Source organism: Chenopodium album, chromosome 9, assembly GCF_948465745.1.
Source record: "Chenopodium album chromosome 9, dcCheAlbu1.1, whole genome shotgun sequence".
Classification (NCBI taxonomy): domain Eukaryota; kingdom Viridiplantae; phylum Streptophyta; class Magnoliopsida; order Caryophyllales; family Amaranthaceae; genus Chenopodium; species Chenopodium album.
In genome coordinates, this window is record NC_137842.1 from 24,899,302 (window position 1) to 24,913,878 (window position 14,577).

Genomic DNA, 14,577 nt, shown 5'->3' on the forward strand with positions numbered 1-14,577 from the left:
TCTGATGTTCTCGTGGCTCTCTAGCCTGAGCAATAGCTCCATTGTTGTCACAATGGAGGTCTATTGGACCCTTGATGGAGGGTACAACAACAAGTTCATCAATGAACTTGCGAATCCAAACTACCTCCTTGGCTGCCTCAGACGCTGCCAAGTACTCGGCTTCAGTTGTAGAATCAACGGTTGTGCTTTGCTTTGCACTCTTCCAACTAAACGCTCCTCCATTGAGACAGAATATGTATCCGGATTGTGACTTGGAGTCGTCTCTGTCTATCTGGAAGCTTGCGTCGATATATCCCTCAACAACCAATTCATCTTTACCACCATAGACCAGGAATTTATCCTTGTTCCTTTTCAGGTACTTCAGAATATTCTTGGCCGCAGTCCAATGCGCCTCTCCTAGGTCTGATTGGTATCGACTCGTAGCACTCAAGGCATACGATACATCCGGCCTAGTACATATCATGGCATACATGATCGATCCATTAAGCGAAGCATATGGAATACGACTAATCCTTTCTCGCTCATCAGGTGTCTTTTGACACTGCTTCTTGCTTAAGGTTATGCCATGTGACATGGGTAGGTGCCCTCTCTTGGCTCCTTCCATTTGGAATCGATCTAGTACCGTATCGATGTACGTACTTTGACTCATTCCTATCATCCTCTTTGATCTATCCCTATAGATCTTGATGCCTAGTATGTACTCAGCCTCTCCCAAGTCTTTCATTGAAAAATATTTCCCGAGCCAAGCCTTTACAGACTCTAACAACGGAATGCTATTTCCAATGAGCAAAATGTCATCGACATATAAGACTAGGAAGACGATGTCACTCCCACTGACCTTCTTGTAAACACAAGGCTCATCTGGATTCTTGATAAAACAAACTTACTAATGGCTTCATCAAATCGCATATTCCAACTTCTACTTGCTTGCTTTAATCCATAAATGGACTTCATAAACTTGCATACCTTCTTAGGATTGTTCTGGTCGACTAAACCTTCAGGCTGTGTCATGTACACAGTTTCTTCCAAAATTCGATTGAGGAAGGCGGTTTGGACGTCCATCTGCCATATTTCATAATTGTAATATGCAGCAATCGCTAGAAGAATTCGAACAGACTTAAGCATAGCTACTGGAGAAAAGGTTTCATCATAATCAACGCCGTGAATTTGCCTGTAACCTTTTGTTACCAGCCTTGCTTTGTAAATGAATACATTTCCATCTTTGCCGGTTTTCATCTTGAAAATCCATTTACATCCGATAGGTGTGTAACTTACGGGTAAATCAACCAAGTCCCATACTTGATTTTCAAACATGGAGTTTATTTCGGATTTCATGGACTCTTGCCATTTTGCAGAGTCGGGGCTCGTCATAGCTTGCTTGTAGGTTGCTGGCTCATCTCCATCCACTACTAGGATGTCCTGATCTTCGGTTAATACAACACCGAGATATCTGTCAGGTTGAGATCTTGGCCGAGTTGACCTACGTAGGGTAATGGACTAAGCATTTGCATTGTCGGTTTGACTTTGCATATTTTAACTTTGACCAATGTCAACGGATGCTTCGTGAGAACTTTGATTGTCAACTTGTCCTTGTTGCTCGCCCTCTCGAACTTCGTCGAGTTCGATTTTCCTCCCACTTGTCATTTTGGAGAGATGCTCCTTCTCCAAAACGACACCATCACGAGCAACAAACACTTTGTTCTTGGATTTGTTGTAGAAGTAATACCCTTTGGTTTCTTTTGGATAACCCACAAAGAAAACCTTGTCAGATTTCGGATGATGTTTGTCAGAAATGAGTTTCTTGGCATATGCTTCGCATCCCCAAATCTTGAGAAAAGACAACCTTGGAGGTTTATTTGTCCATAATTCATATGGAGTCTTTTCCACTGCCTTTGACAGGGCACGATTCAGTGTAAGTGCCGCAGTTAAAAGTGCATGTCCCCAGAAAGAGATTGGAAGTTCACTAAGACCCATAGTCGATCGGACCATGTCTAACAGGGTTCGATTCCTCCTTTCAGATACTTCATTCCATTGAGGAGTTCCCGGAGGTGTCGACTCTGAAAGTATTCTATGTTCTTTCAGATGGTCATCAAATTCTTTGCTCAAATATTCGCCACCTCGATCCGATCGAAGCGCTTTGATTTTCTTGCCAAGTTGGTTTTGAACTTCGTTATGAATTTCCTTGAACTTATCAAACGATTCACATTTGTGCGACATTAGATAGACATAACCATATCTACGATATTCGTCCGTGAAGGTTATGAAATACCGATAACCACTCCTTGCGGGTGTACTCATTAGCCCACATACATCGATGTGTATTCGTCTCAACAAGTCACCGGCCCTTTCTCCCAACTTGGAGAATGGTTGCTTTATTATCTTGCCTAATAAACATCCTTCGCAATTCTCAAAGGATTCTAAATCAAATGAGTCAAGAATACCTTCTTGAAGAAGCTTCTTGATGCGTTTGATGTTAATGTGGCCAAGACGACAATGCCACAAGTAAGTTTGACTAGACGGTGTCGTCTTAGCTTTCTTTGCAGGATTATTAACGTTATAAATTTCTTTGTCTAGAGATAACACATAAAGACCATTTTCTGAATGTCCCGTACCATATAAAACATTATCGAAATAAAATGAACGTGATTGGTCCTTAACGCGAAATTCAAAACCTTTGGCGTCCAACGCCGAAATTGAAATGATGTTTTTGGTAATGTTGGGAACATAATAAACATTGTCAAGTTCCAAAACTAGCCCCGTGGGCAAAGACAAACTAAGAGATCCTATGGATATAGCACCAATCCTTGCTCCATTTCCTACCCGGAAATCGATCTCTCCCTTCGCTAGCCTCCTAGTGTTCCTTAGTGCCTGTGAATCGGAACAAAGGTGTGAGCCACATTCGGTATCTAATATCCATGAATCCGAGCTAGTGAAGTTAAAGTCTATAACGTAAATACCTGATGTAGAAGCAACGGTTCCGTTGTTCTTATCTTCCTTGAATTTGAGGCAGTCTCTTTTCCAATGTCCCTTCTTCTTGCAATAGAAGCATTCGGAATCAGACTTAGAAGATGCTACCTTTTTCTCCTTGTTGTCTTTGGTAGCTTTCGGCTTAGGCGGAAAGTTCTTCTTTTCTTTCCCCTTGAAGCCCTTATTTTTTTTCCCGCCCTTTTGAATGACTTGCCCTTCTTAATCATTAGCATATCATGCCTTCCCTTATCCTTGAGCGTCTGCTCAGCTTGCTTTAACTTCCCATAAAGCTCGGTGAGGGTTTTCTCCATGCTATGCATGTTGTAGTTCATCTTGAACTAGTCATAGCCTTTGTGAAGGGAATGGAGAATGATGTCAATATTCATTTCAGTTGAATACCCCGCATCAAGCCTTCCCATGTTCTCAAATAATTCGATCATTTTGAGCACATGTGGGCTGACTGACTCTCCTTTCTTGAGCTTAATCTCAAGGATCTTCCTGTGGGTTTCAAACCTTTTAGTTTGAGCCTGTTCTTGAAACATATTATGTAACTCAGAAATGACCTCATAGGCCGATTCCTTTTCGAAGAAGGTTTTCTGAAGTTCAGGAGACATAGTGGCTAGCATTACGCACTTGACATCCCTATCGGCTACTTACCATCGGTTAAGGACTGCTTGAGTTACCTACTCATTGGGAGCCTCGGGCATTTCCTTATCAAGGGCATACTCTTTCTATTCTTGCATAAGAACGATGCGCAAATTCCTTTGCCAATCAAGGAAATTGGTACTACTCACCTTCTCCTTGTCGAGAATTGAGCGTAATGAAAACTGGTTGTTTGAGGTTGAAGACATGATTCTACAATTGAAAGAATTTTAATGAAAAACCATTCAAAATTACTTAAATAAGATTGAATTTTATTCATGCAAATTTTCAATACTTATTTAATGTCTTATTTACACGTAAAATTGTCCCTATTTTGTGAAAATAAGGCGATTCCAAGATCCGAAGAAACAAAGAGTGGTTAAGCATGCTTTGGCTTGTCTTAACACTAAATCTTCTAGGGTAAGCACTTCCTTGCTAATGGCTCTAAGCCACTCTTGGTTAGACAATCGTCGCATCTAATGCATCTTTGACGATGTATCTCTTTTGCCACGGTATGTGAGGACTCCTCACTCATACCGATGAGTTAAACCAAAACCAACGTGCACACCCGGTGTGCCTTACGAGCTTTGGAGAAGTGATGGCACCTCGCTTTGGCATTGCCTACCATCACCCACGTTCGGTTGGTAAGTGTTGTTTTGGAAAGGCAAGTTTGACTCAATATTATTAGGGACCTAGGATTTCTATGTTGGTTGATTTAAGTGAACATAACTAATCATCGCAACATAAAGAAAACCTAAACATGCGTCTAACGAATAATTCACATGTATATATAAGCATAAAATATAAAGCGAAATTATAGATGCATATTGGCAACTAGCATGACCCCTTGAATTCTTCAAATCTTCAAAAGGTCTTCATTTGCAATTCAAGGCTTTGTCTTCCAAGATACGCCGTCTTCTAGACTAAACCAAACTATGCAAATACTAGTGTGTACGACTAGGAATAATCTAAATATTAATGTACAAAAATACTTAACGGTGCGTAGACCGTATTTAGATTTACAAAAATACATAACGGCACGTAGTCCGTATTTTCTATCCTAATCGGGTCCCACTAGTTGCCATTTCATAAAACCTGTGAGAGAAAATATATATTCCATTCATCCATTCACCATTTGTGAATGGCCCACGCAATTTACAATATCAAACAAGTAAATTGCATTTAAACAACGCGAGCACTAGTAACTAATCTAGGTGGTTAATCCGGTTAACACGCCTAATTAAAACTAGTCAAAGTTGTTTAACCGATTATGTAATTGACGTCATTAATAATTGAAGTTTCCACTAAATTCCGCATTTCCCTTAATTAATCTAAATAATTAAGTCGGTAGCACCCAAACTTGTCAAAATAAAATTTTGCCAATGCCGCTCAAAACCGAGGCCTAGCCTCCGAAAATTTTAATTAAAATAAACAAAATTAATTAAAATAAATAAAACGGCAAAATAAGCAATATTAAGCCAACCGCATTTCAAGTGGCTTTCGCTTTAAGCGTTATGACAAGTAAACTCGAATAATCGCGGCTCATGCAAACCAAGCATACTACGGCTATTCACCTCACCGCACCAAGCATATGCACACACAAAAAAAAACCTACGCACACACGGCCCGCGGCAAGCAGCCATGGGCTGCTGCCACTGCCGCACGCACGCGCACGCACAGCCATGGCTGCTGGTGTGTGGCTGTTGCGGCCGTGTGCTGCTGCGCGCGTGTGGCCGTACGCAAGGCCGGGCAGCCACCTTGGCAGCCACATGCGGGCTGCTATGCAGCCCGGCTAGCCAAGGGTGGTTCTTTGCCCCGTTTTGCGTGCCATGGCCTCGGGATTTGATCCCATATCGCGAGACATAATTAATTAATTCTAAATTAATTTTAGAACTAACTTAATGAGCAAAAAATAAAAATTTTAAACAAGTCTACTTAATAAAATTTCAAAGTGCAAATAACAAAAATAATTCCAAGAACCATTCTTAATTAAATTGGTTTAGCTTGGTGCAATAACAAAGTTGAGGCAATTTCTCACTTTTAATTTAATCAATTTAAATTAAACATGAGAATTTGACAAAGTAAGGGGAAGTTGGAAAAATATGAACTTTAATGTTCAAATGAAAATTCCAACATCTAAATTTTGTGAATCCTTGAAAATTATATCTTCCAACATGAAGATAACCAAATTTCTATCTCAAAAATTGAAACTTTATGTTTCCAATCAACTCTAAATGATTAAAACAACAAAGTTTAACACAAAATAACATGGAATTTAGTGGTTTTTAAAGTTTCAATCACTTATCACAAATAAAGATTGAATCTTTAACACTTTGGAAGCCTCAAAACAAAAATTTTCACACTAAAAAGCAATTAGTTTGCAATTATATAAAAATAAATCAACCTTTGGGGTAAAAACATTTCTGGTCAGAATTTGGCTAAAATCACAGTCTCTTCAGGGTAAAAACCTTTCCAGAACACCTTTTCCACCAAAAATTCACTATTTTTGGGCGAAAATCTGGGTTCTGGGCCAAATTCGACATTAAAAACGAGATTAAAATAAATAAAACCGAGCTACTAATCTAATTAGCAACTTAAACCAGAAAAATAAGCTAAAATAAACCTTGAAAAACATGATTATAAAAATAAACGAGCCGGCTCCGATACCGTTGTTGGGGTTTAGTGAGTCCGACTCACCGCGGAAACAACCCCGACCCAAGGAACCACTCGTAATTAATAAAACCACAAAGCATAAATAAATAAACACAAGAAAAGGAAGAACGAATCATACCCTTAAAGCGAGCTTCGCCCTCTCAAAACGGGCTCTTACTTGAAAGCCTTGAGCACCGCAAAATGTCGTGCCTCCAAAGGTATCCACCCACACAGGACAAACACGACTCTTTAGGTCCGCTACCTTTGAGTTAGCAAGGTCCGACCAAAACCCAAGTGTTAATGGAGTTTAAGAGTTTTTCTAAAATATGGAATGCTCTTTCTAACTCCAACTCAAGCACTTTACTCCAAATCCCAAAGTTGGTATTTATAGAGGAAAGTATGAGTAGGAATTTCTATCCCATCAATGTGGGATCATGAAATTCCACAAATTAATTTAAAGCTAAATTAAATTAAAATTGCAAAGTAATAATAAATCTACAAGTGGCATTACCATGTGAAATGGGTTGGTGAGAACCACATGGAGAGTAGGGGACCATACTTGCTCCCCACTCAATACTCTCCTTGTGCCACATGTCCTTACCCACTTGCTCCCATATTCCTCAAGCTTCCCCACATTGACCGGCTCTATGGCCCAGCCACGAGCCCAGCCCGAGCCCAGCCCCGCACCAAGATGCGGGCTGCTGCTGTGCGCGCAAGCCACACACTTGGTGCGGGCTTGTTGCTGAGCGTGGCTGCTAGTGCGTGCGCTGCTAGCACGCCTAGCTTGCGGCAGCTAGCTGCTGCACGCACCACGTGCACGCGGCTACTAGTTGCTGCTGTGTGTGGCTGCTAGCACGGTGCGCTAGCACGCACCTAGCCAGCCATGCTAGGCTCGGCTTGGTGCGCTTGCTAGCCACCTATGCTTGGACATTTTTGCCCCTAACATTCGGATGCTCGGGGCACTCCGATGCTAGGGGTATTTTGGGAATATGGTCGATTTATTATTATTTTGCGCGTCTCGTCCTTTTTTATTATTTTTGACTCGACTTCCGACGATCGGTTTCGACGCTCCAAGCTCGAATTACCGACGTCTAAATATTTAACACTCGGGCGACGAATTAATTTCTTCCGAATTAATTCGTCGAGTCGGTTCGTATATTTTGCTTGGGTGTGACCCGAAGGGTTCAGTCAAGATTAAGCTGTAATATTAATTATATTAATATTACTGATCGGAAGTGGCCTCCACCCAGGCATTCCGATCACTTGACCTTACTGAATATATTAGCTTTCTAATAATTCTGAACCCGCTATTAGAATAACACACTTGTTCGAAGGACACCATTCCTTTCAGTTTTACCTAATCCCTAGAAAACAACTACTCTAACATCATCATCTAATTAATAAACAACTAAAGAAATCAAGAATCAACAATATATGAAGAACAATTACACTAATCAACAATCAAACATCAAAATCAAATCAAACAAACTTAAATATTAAACAAAGCAATAAAATGAGATAGACTTAAGAATGCTCATTGATAATAGAGAAGATCTCCAACACAATTTTCACCATTGAATCATCAATCTTTCAATCACTATTGAAATTCCTCACTTTCTTTCACTAAAATCTACTCCCAAACTAACCCTAAAACTAGAGAGAGAAGCTCTCAACTAAGCTAAGAATATGATCAACAACTAAAATGAAACTTCCATCTACAACTTTTTCCAAAAAGAGGTTTACAATGATATTTGTAGAGGGCGCGAAAACAAAAACCGAGCAAGAAAATACCCAGGGGTTTCTTCAATCTTTGTGCGTCTTTCTGGGTTTCTTCAATCTTTTTGCAGCTTCGTGCGTTTGCTAAGGCCGCATGATTATGATGATGATGAACACTAAGAGAGGCAGTCCCAAAAGCACTTGATGGTGGGTTCAACACCCCATCTTCATGAGAGCACGACTTGAGAGCGCAAGAGCTAGAACTTGGAGAATCCGCTTCCTTGCATCTTGAGCTTTCCAATTGCCATGAGCTTGTTCCAAAAGCATCTCCCACTTTAGTAATTCACCAATACCCAGACCCGATCCTCGTACAATACCTATATCCACGAAAATAGAGCAAATAAAGGAGAAAATAGTAGAAAAACCAACAAAATGCATAAAAGCTACAAAATAAGAGAGGAAAGGTAAAAGCAAGACCAAATGCATAAAACTAAGCATTTATTAAGCATGAAAGCCATGAAAAGAAGTTGAAAACAACCTAAATGATCATCAAATGGGTTCCATTTATGACACTCATCAAAGTTCAATTTGAATGGACACCACCTTATTGTAAAAAGTGTGATAAGGTTGGGCATGATTGTAATACTCTTAAGCCTAAGGTTGTCTTTAAACCTAAAACTTCTCAAGGCAGTTGCTAAAAGATCATGATGTTGATATTATTTGTATTCTGGAAACAAAAATTAGAAGCCATAATCAGTATTCTGTTAAGAAGAAATTTGGTAGATTCCTGTTTGGTCACTGTTCTTATGCTCACTCTATGAAAGGTAGGATTTGGGTGGGTTGGAAAACTGATAAAGTTACTCTTGATGTTTTAGCTGATCATGAACATTTTTTTCATACTAAGATTAGCTATAAAGATTTGCAGCATGTCGTTTTATGTTCCTTTGTCTATGGCTTGCACTCAGTTCATGATAGAAGACCTCTTTGGTCTAGTTTAAAAGATTTTGGGAGTTCTTCTCTTCCTTTGATCTGTATAGGTGATTTTAATTCTGTCTTTTGCTCAAAAGATAGAGATAATGGAAATCCTGTTAATGTTGCTAAGGTTAAGGATTTTAAGTATTGTATTGAGATAATGGAGTTCACTGAAGTAAAAAGTAAAGGCTCTTTCTACTCTTGGTCAAATAAGGGGGAAGGTGATAGTAGAACTGCCACCATGATTGATAGAGGGATTGTTAATGAAGCTTGGGTACATTATTATGGTCATGTTGAGGTTGTTTATCTCCCTCCTCCCTTTCTTATCATTGTCCTCTTCTTTTTTAGATTTGCATTGCTGCTACAGGAAAAGGAAGATCTTTCATATTTCTAAACTGTCTTGCAGATCATAAAGATTTCCAGGAAACTGTTAAACATGCTTGGGATTTTTGTACTTCCCATGACTCTCCAATAACAAATTAAAGGTTGTTAAGTCTGGTTTGAAGACTCTTAATACTAAGCAGTTTGCTAATGTGACTGGAAAGTTAGAGATTGCTCAATAGAAACTTAGTGAAATTCAGGTTAAACTGGCTGCTGATTGGACAAACTGTCGACTACAAGTTTCTAAGTTCCAGGCTATTGATACTGTGAAGCATTGGATGCACATTGAGAGTAGAATTTTTGGACAGAATTCCAGGATTGACTGGATTAAGCTTGGAGATCCTAATTCTCAGTATTTCTTTTCCATGATGAAGTAGAGGCAAAGTAAAAACAGAATTGATTCTATCTATAATGACCTAGGGGTTCTGCTGAGAGATCTAGCTTTTAAATCTGATGAAATTATTGGTTTTTATAAGAACCTTTTTGGTTCTGCTTCTACTTCTCTTCCTAGGGTAGACTTGGTTACTATGAGATCAGGGAAACATATTGATTCTTATGCTAGAGACCTTCTTATTGATGATATTACTCATTCTAAGATTGATCAGGCTTTGGCTTGTATTGGTAATCATAAAGCCCCTGGTATTAATGGCTTTAATGCTGTCTTTTGTAATCATTCTTGGAACATTATCAAGTTTGAAGTCTATGCAGCTGGTCTTGATTTCTTTACCCAGGGGAAGCTGGCAAAGTAGTGGAACTGTACTACTATTACTCTGGTTCCCAAAGTGGATAGTCTTTCCTATGTAAAAGAGTTCAAACCCATTGCTTGTTGTACTCTTGTTTACAAATTGATTTCTAAGATTCTCACTTCTAGGCTCTCTTAGGTGGTGGGTTCTGTCATTAATAAGGCTCAAGCAGGTTTTACCCCTGGTAAGCACATTAGTAACAACATTCTTTTGGCTACTAAGTGGATTAAGGGTTATACTCCCAAACATGTGACTCGTAGATTCATGCTAAAATTGATCTTATGAAAGCTTATGACTCAGTTGAGTGAAGCTTTCTTGGTACTGTTTTGAAAGAGTTGGGTTTCCCTAATTAGTTCATTTCTTGGATTATGGCTTGTTTTACTTCAATGGTTATCCCTCTCTTCCTTTCCCTGCTAAGAAAGGTCTAAGGCAGGGTGATCCTATGTCCCCCTTCCTCTTTATAATTTGCATGGAATATCTCTCTAGATGTTAATATGAGATGACCCTGAACTCTGATTTAAATTTCCATCCTAGGTGTAAGAAGTTAGGTATCACTCATATGATGTTTGTTGATGATTTGCTTCTATTTTCCCGAGCTGATCATAGATCTTGTATCTATTCAATTAGTTATGAATGCTTTTTAGATGTTTTCTTGTGCTTCTGGTTTGCCTGCTAATTTGGAGAAGTGTGATATATACTTTGGAGGTATAAGTGATTATGATCAAGATGCTTTGATTATTGTTTTTGGAGTGTCTAAAGGCTCTTTACCCTTTAGATATCTTGGTGTGCCTCTTTCTTCTAAAAAGCTTACTATTTCCTAGTGTAAGCCTTTAGTCGAGAGAGTGACTGCTAGAATTGACAGTTTGGCTACTACACATCTTTCTTATGCTGGAAGGCTTTAATTAGTCAAGAGTGTATTGTTTGGTATTCAAGCCTTTTGGGCTCAAATTTTTATGTTGCCCAAAAAGATCTTAAGAGAAATTGATTCTATTTGTAGGTGCTTTCTTTGGACTGGAAAAGGTAATTATAGCAAAAAAGCTCTTGTTTCTTGGAAATTTATGTGTTTACCTAAAGTTTGTTGTGGTTGGAATTTGATCTTTCTTGAGGATTGGAATAAAGCTTCTGTCTCTAAGGTCCTTTGGGATATCTCTCATAAAGCTGACAATATTTGGGTTAGGTGGATTCATACCCATTATTTCAAAGGTAATGATTTTTGGTCTGCTCTTATCCCTAAGAATTGTTCTTGGGTTCTAAAGAAAATTATGAGCTGTAGGGATCTTATTGATAGAATTGGTGGCTGGTCAGGGGTTACTCATAATGGTAGAATGAGCATCAGAAAGTTCTATGGTCAAATTAGGCCCCAGGCTGAGAAAGTCACTTGGAAGAGATTGATCTGTAACAATAAGGCTTTTCCTAAGAGCTTATTTGTTACTTGGTTAGCTTTGTGGAATAGGTTGGTGACTAGAGATAGAATTATTGCTTAGAGCATATCTAGTGACCCTTCTTGCTTTTTCTGCTCCAATTGTGATGAGATTGTTGCTCATTAGTTCTTTGAATGCAATTATTCTGCTAAAATTTGGAATGGACTGCTATTGTTACTTGGTTATTGCAGGTTTGCTCAGAGTTTTCAGAATGAGGTTGAGTGGGTCTTGCAGCAAAGCAGGAGATCTAGTGCTTAGGGCAGATTGCTGGCTATGTGTTTTGCTAAAGTTGTGCACTGTATCTGGATTCAAAGGAACACTCTGATGTTCATAGGAAACTATAAGTCTTCTAATGTTGCTGTTAGAGACATAATTTTTTTGCAGTGGCTTGTAGAAAATTTGAAGCTGATAGAAACTTGCATTATCTATATTTTTTTTTTTTCTGATTTAGGGTTTGTTGTGTTGCCTTTGTTATCTAGTCCTGCTGCTGGTTTGCAGTTGAGTCTAGGCTTGGCTTTTGTTTTGTTCTCAGGTACTCTTCTCCTTGCACCCTTTCTGGAAGGTTTCAAGGGTTGGGAATAGGCTTTGTTCCCTGTTCTATGGTGAACCCTTCTAAGAAGGTGGCATCAAAGATTCCAGGAACTGTTTGGGATTTTGTGTGTCTATGTCTATAGGCTTGTGTAGTTTGGGGATGCAGCTTAGCTTTTGTAAGTTGTATTGTTCTTATTTCCTTTTGTATTAAAATTTTTATTTTTTTTTGCCAAAAAAAAGTAAAAAACATTCAAACAAAGCTTTTTGAATCAAATGTAAGTCAAACACATTCAAACAAAGCTTTTTGAATCAAATGAAACGCAAACACATTCACACAAAGCTTTTTAAATCAAATGAAAGTCAAACATTGAAACAAAGCTAATTGAATCAAATAAAAATTAAACACATTCAAACAAAGCTTTTTGAATCAAATGAAAGTCAAACACATTAAAACAAAGGTTTATGAATCGAATGAAAGTCAAACACATTCAAACAAAGCTAATTGAATTAAACGAAGGTCAAACACATTCAAACAAAGCTTTTTGAATCGAATGAAAGTCAAATGCATTCAAATAAAGCTTTTTGAATGGAATGAAAGTCAAATACATTCAAACAAAGCTAATTGAGTCAAATGAAGGTCAAACATTTTCAAAATAAGCTTTTTGAATCGAATGAATATCAAACACATTCAAACAGAACTTTTTGAATCAAATGAAAGTCAAATACATTCAAACAAAAGCTCTTTGAATCAAATGAAATTAAAACAAAGCTTTTTGATTCGAATGAATGTCAAATGCTTTCAACGAATCTAATTGGATCAAATGAAAGGCATACACATTCAAACAAATATTTTTAAATAAAATGAAAGTAAAACACATTCAAATAAAGCTTTTTAAATCGAATAAAAGTCGAATGCATTCAACGAAGTTCATTGATTCAAATTAAAGTCAAACACATTCAAACAAAGCTTTATGAATTAAATGAAAGTTAAACACATTCACAGAAAACTTTTTGAACCAAATGAAATCAAACACATTCAAATTAATCTTTTTTAATCAAAGGAAATTCAAACACATTAAAACAAATCTAATTGAATCAAATGAAAATTAAACACATTCAAACAAAGCTTTTTGATTCAGATTAAAGTTAAACACATTCAAACAAAGGTTTTTCAATCGAATGAAAGTCACACACATTCAAACATAGCAAATTAAATTAAATGAAGGTCAAACACATTCAAACATAAAATTTTGAAATGAATGCATATCAAACACATTCAAACAAAGCTTTTTGAATCACATTAAAGTCAAACACATTGAAACAAAGTTTTTTAAATCAAATGAAAGTCAAACACATTAAAACAAAGCTTTTTGAAACAAAAGAAATTCAAATACATTAAAAAAAAAAACTTTTTGATTCAAATGAAATTCAAACACATTCAAACAAAGTTTTTTGAATCGAATGAAAGTCTAATGAATTAAACAAAACTAATTAAATCAAATGAAAGTCAAACACATTCTAACAAATCTTTCTAAATTAAAGTAAAGTGAAACACATTCAAATACAACTTTTCGAATCAAATTAAAGTCAAACACATTCAAACAAAGTTTTTGATCAAATGAAAGTCAAATGCTTTCAAACAAAGCTTTTTGAATCGAATGAAAGTCATATGCATTCAACGATGCTAATTGAATCAAATTAAAATCAAACACATTAAAACTAAGCTTTTTGAATCAAATGAAAGTTAAACACAATCAAACAAAGCTTTTTGAATCGAATGAAAGTCAAATGCATTCTACGAATCTAATTGAATAAAATGAAAGTAAAACACATTAAAACAAAGCTTTTTGAATCATATGAAAGTCAAATACATTCAAACAATGGTTTTTGAATCAAATGAAAGTAAAAAACTTTTTCACAATGCTTTTTGAATAAAATGAAAGTCAAATTCATTAAAAGAAACTAATTAAATCTAATAAACGTCAAACACATTCAAACAAAGTTTTTTTATTCAAATGAAAGTTAAACTCATTCAAGTAAAGCTTTTTGAATCGAATGAAAGTCAAATGCATTCAACGAAGTTCATTGAATTAAATGAAAGTCAAACACATTCAAACAACTCTTTTTGAATTAAATGAAAATAAAACACATTCAAAGAAAGCTTATAGAATCAAATGAAAGTAAAACTCATTCAAACAATGCTTTTTAAATCAAATGAAAGTCAAACACATTCAAAAGAAGCTTTTTGAATCAAATGAAATTCAAACACATTCAAATAAAGCTTTTTGAATTGAATGAAAGTGATATGCATTCAACAAAGCTAATTAAATCAAATGAAAGTCAAACACATTCAAATAAATATTTTTAAATTAAAGGAAAGTAAAACCCATTCAAAAAGAGCTTTTCGAATCAAATAAAAATAAAACACATTCAAAAAAAGCTTTTTGAATTGAATGAAAGTGAAATGCATTTAACGAAGCTAACAGAATCAAATGAAAGCCAAACACATTCTAACAAAGCTTTTTTAATCAAATGAAATGTCAAACACATTC

The 14,577-nt window shown here is 36.8% G+C and overlaps 1 protein-coding gene across 1 annotated transcript; it reads left to right on the top strand.

Moving 5' to 3' along the window:
- Positions 1 to 8,794: 8,794 nt before the first annotated feature.
- On the top strand, positions 8,795 to 11,752 carry LOC145557544 (uncharacterized). Its single transcript, XM_081618719.1, has 7 exons — positions 8,795 to 9,223; positions 9,513 to 9,682; positions 9,842 to 10,075; positions 10,188 to 10,257; positions 10,718 to 10,856; positions 11,094 to 11,526; positions 11,686 to 11,752. The coding sequence occupies exons 1-7, from the start codon at positions 8,795 to 8,797 to the stop codon at positions 11,750 to 11,752; spliced, it is 1,542 nt and encodes a 513-aa protein (XP_081474845.1).
- Positions 11,753 to 14,577: the final 2,825 nt, after the last annotated feature.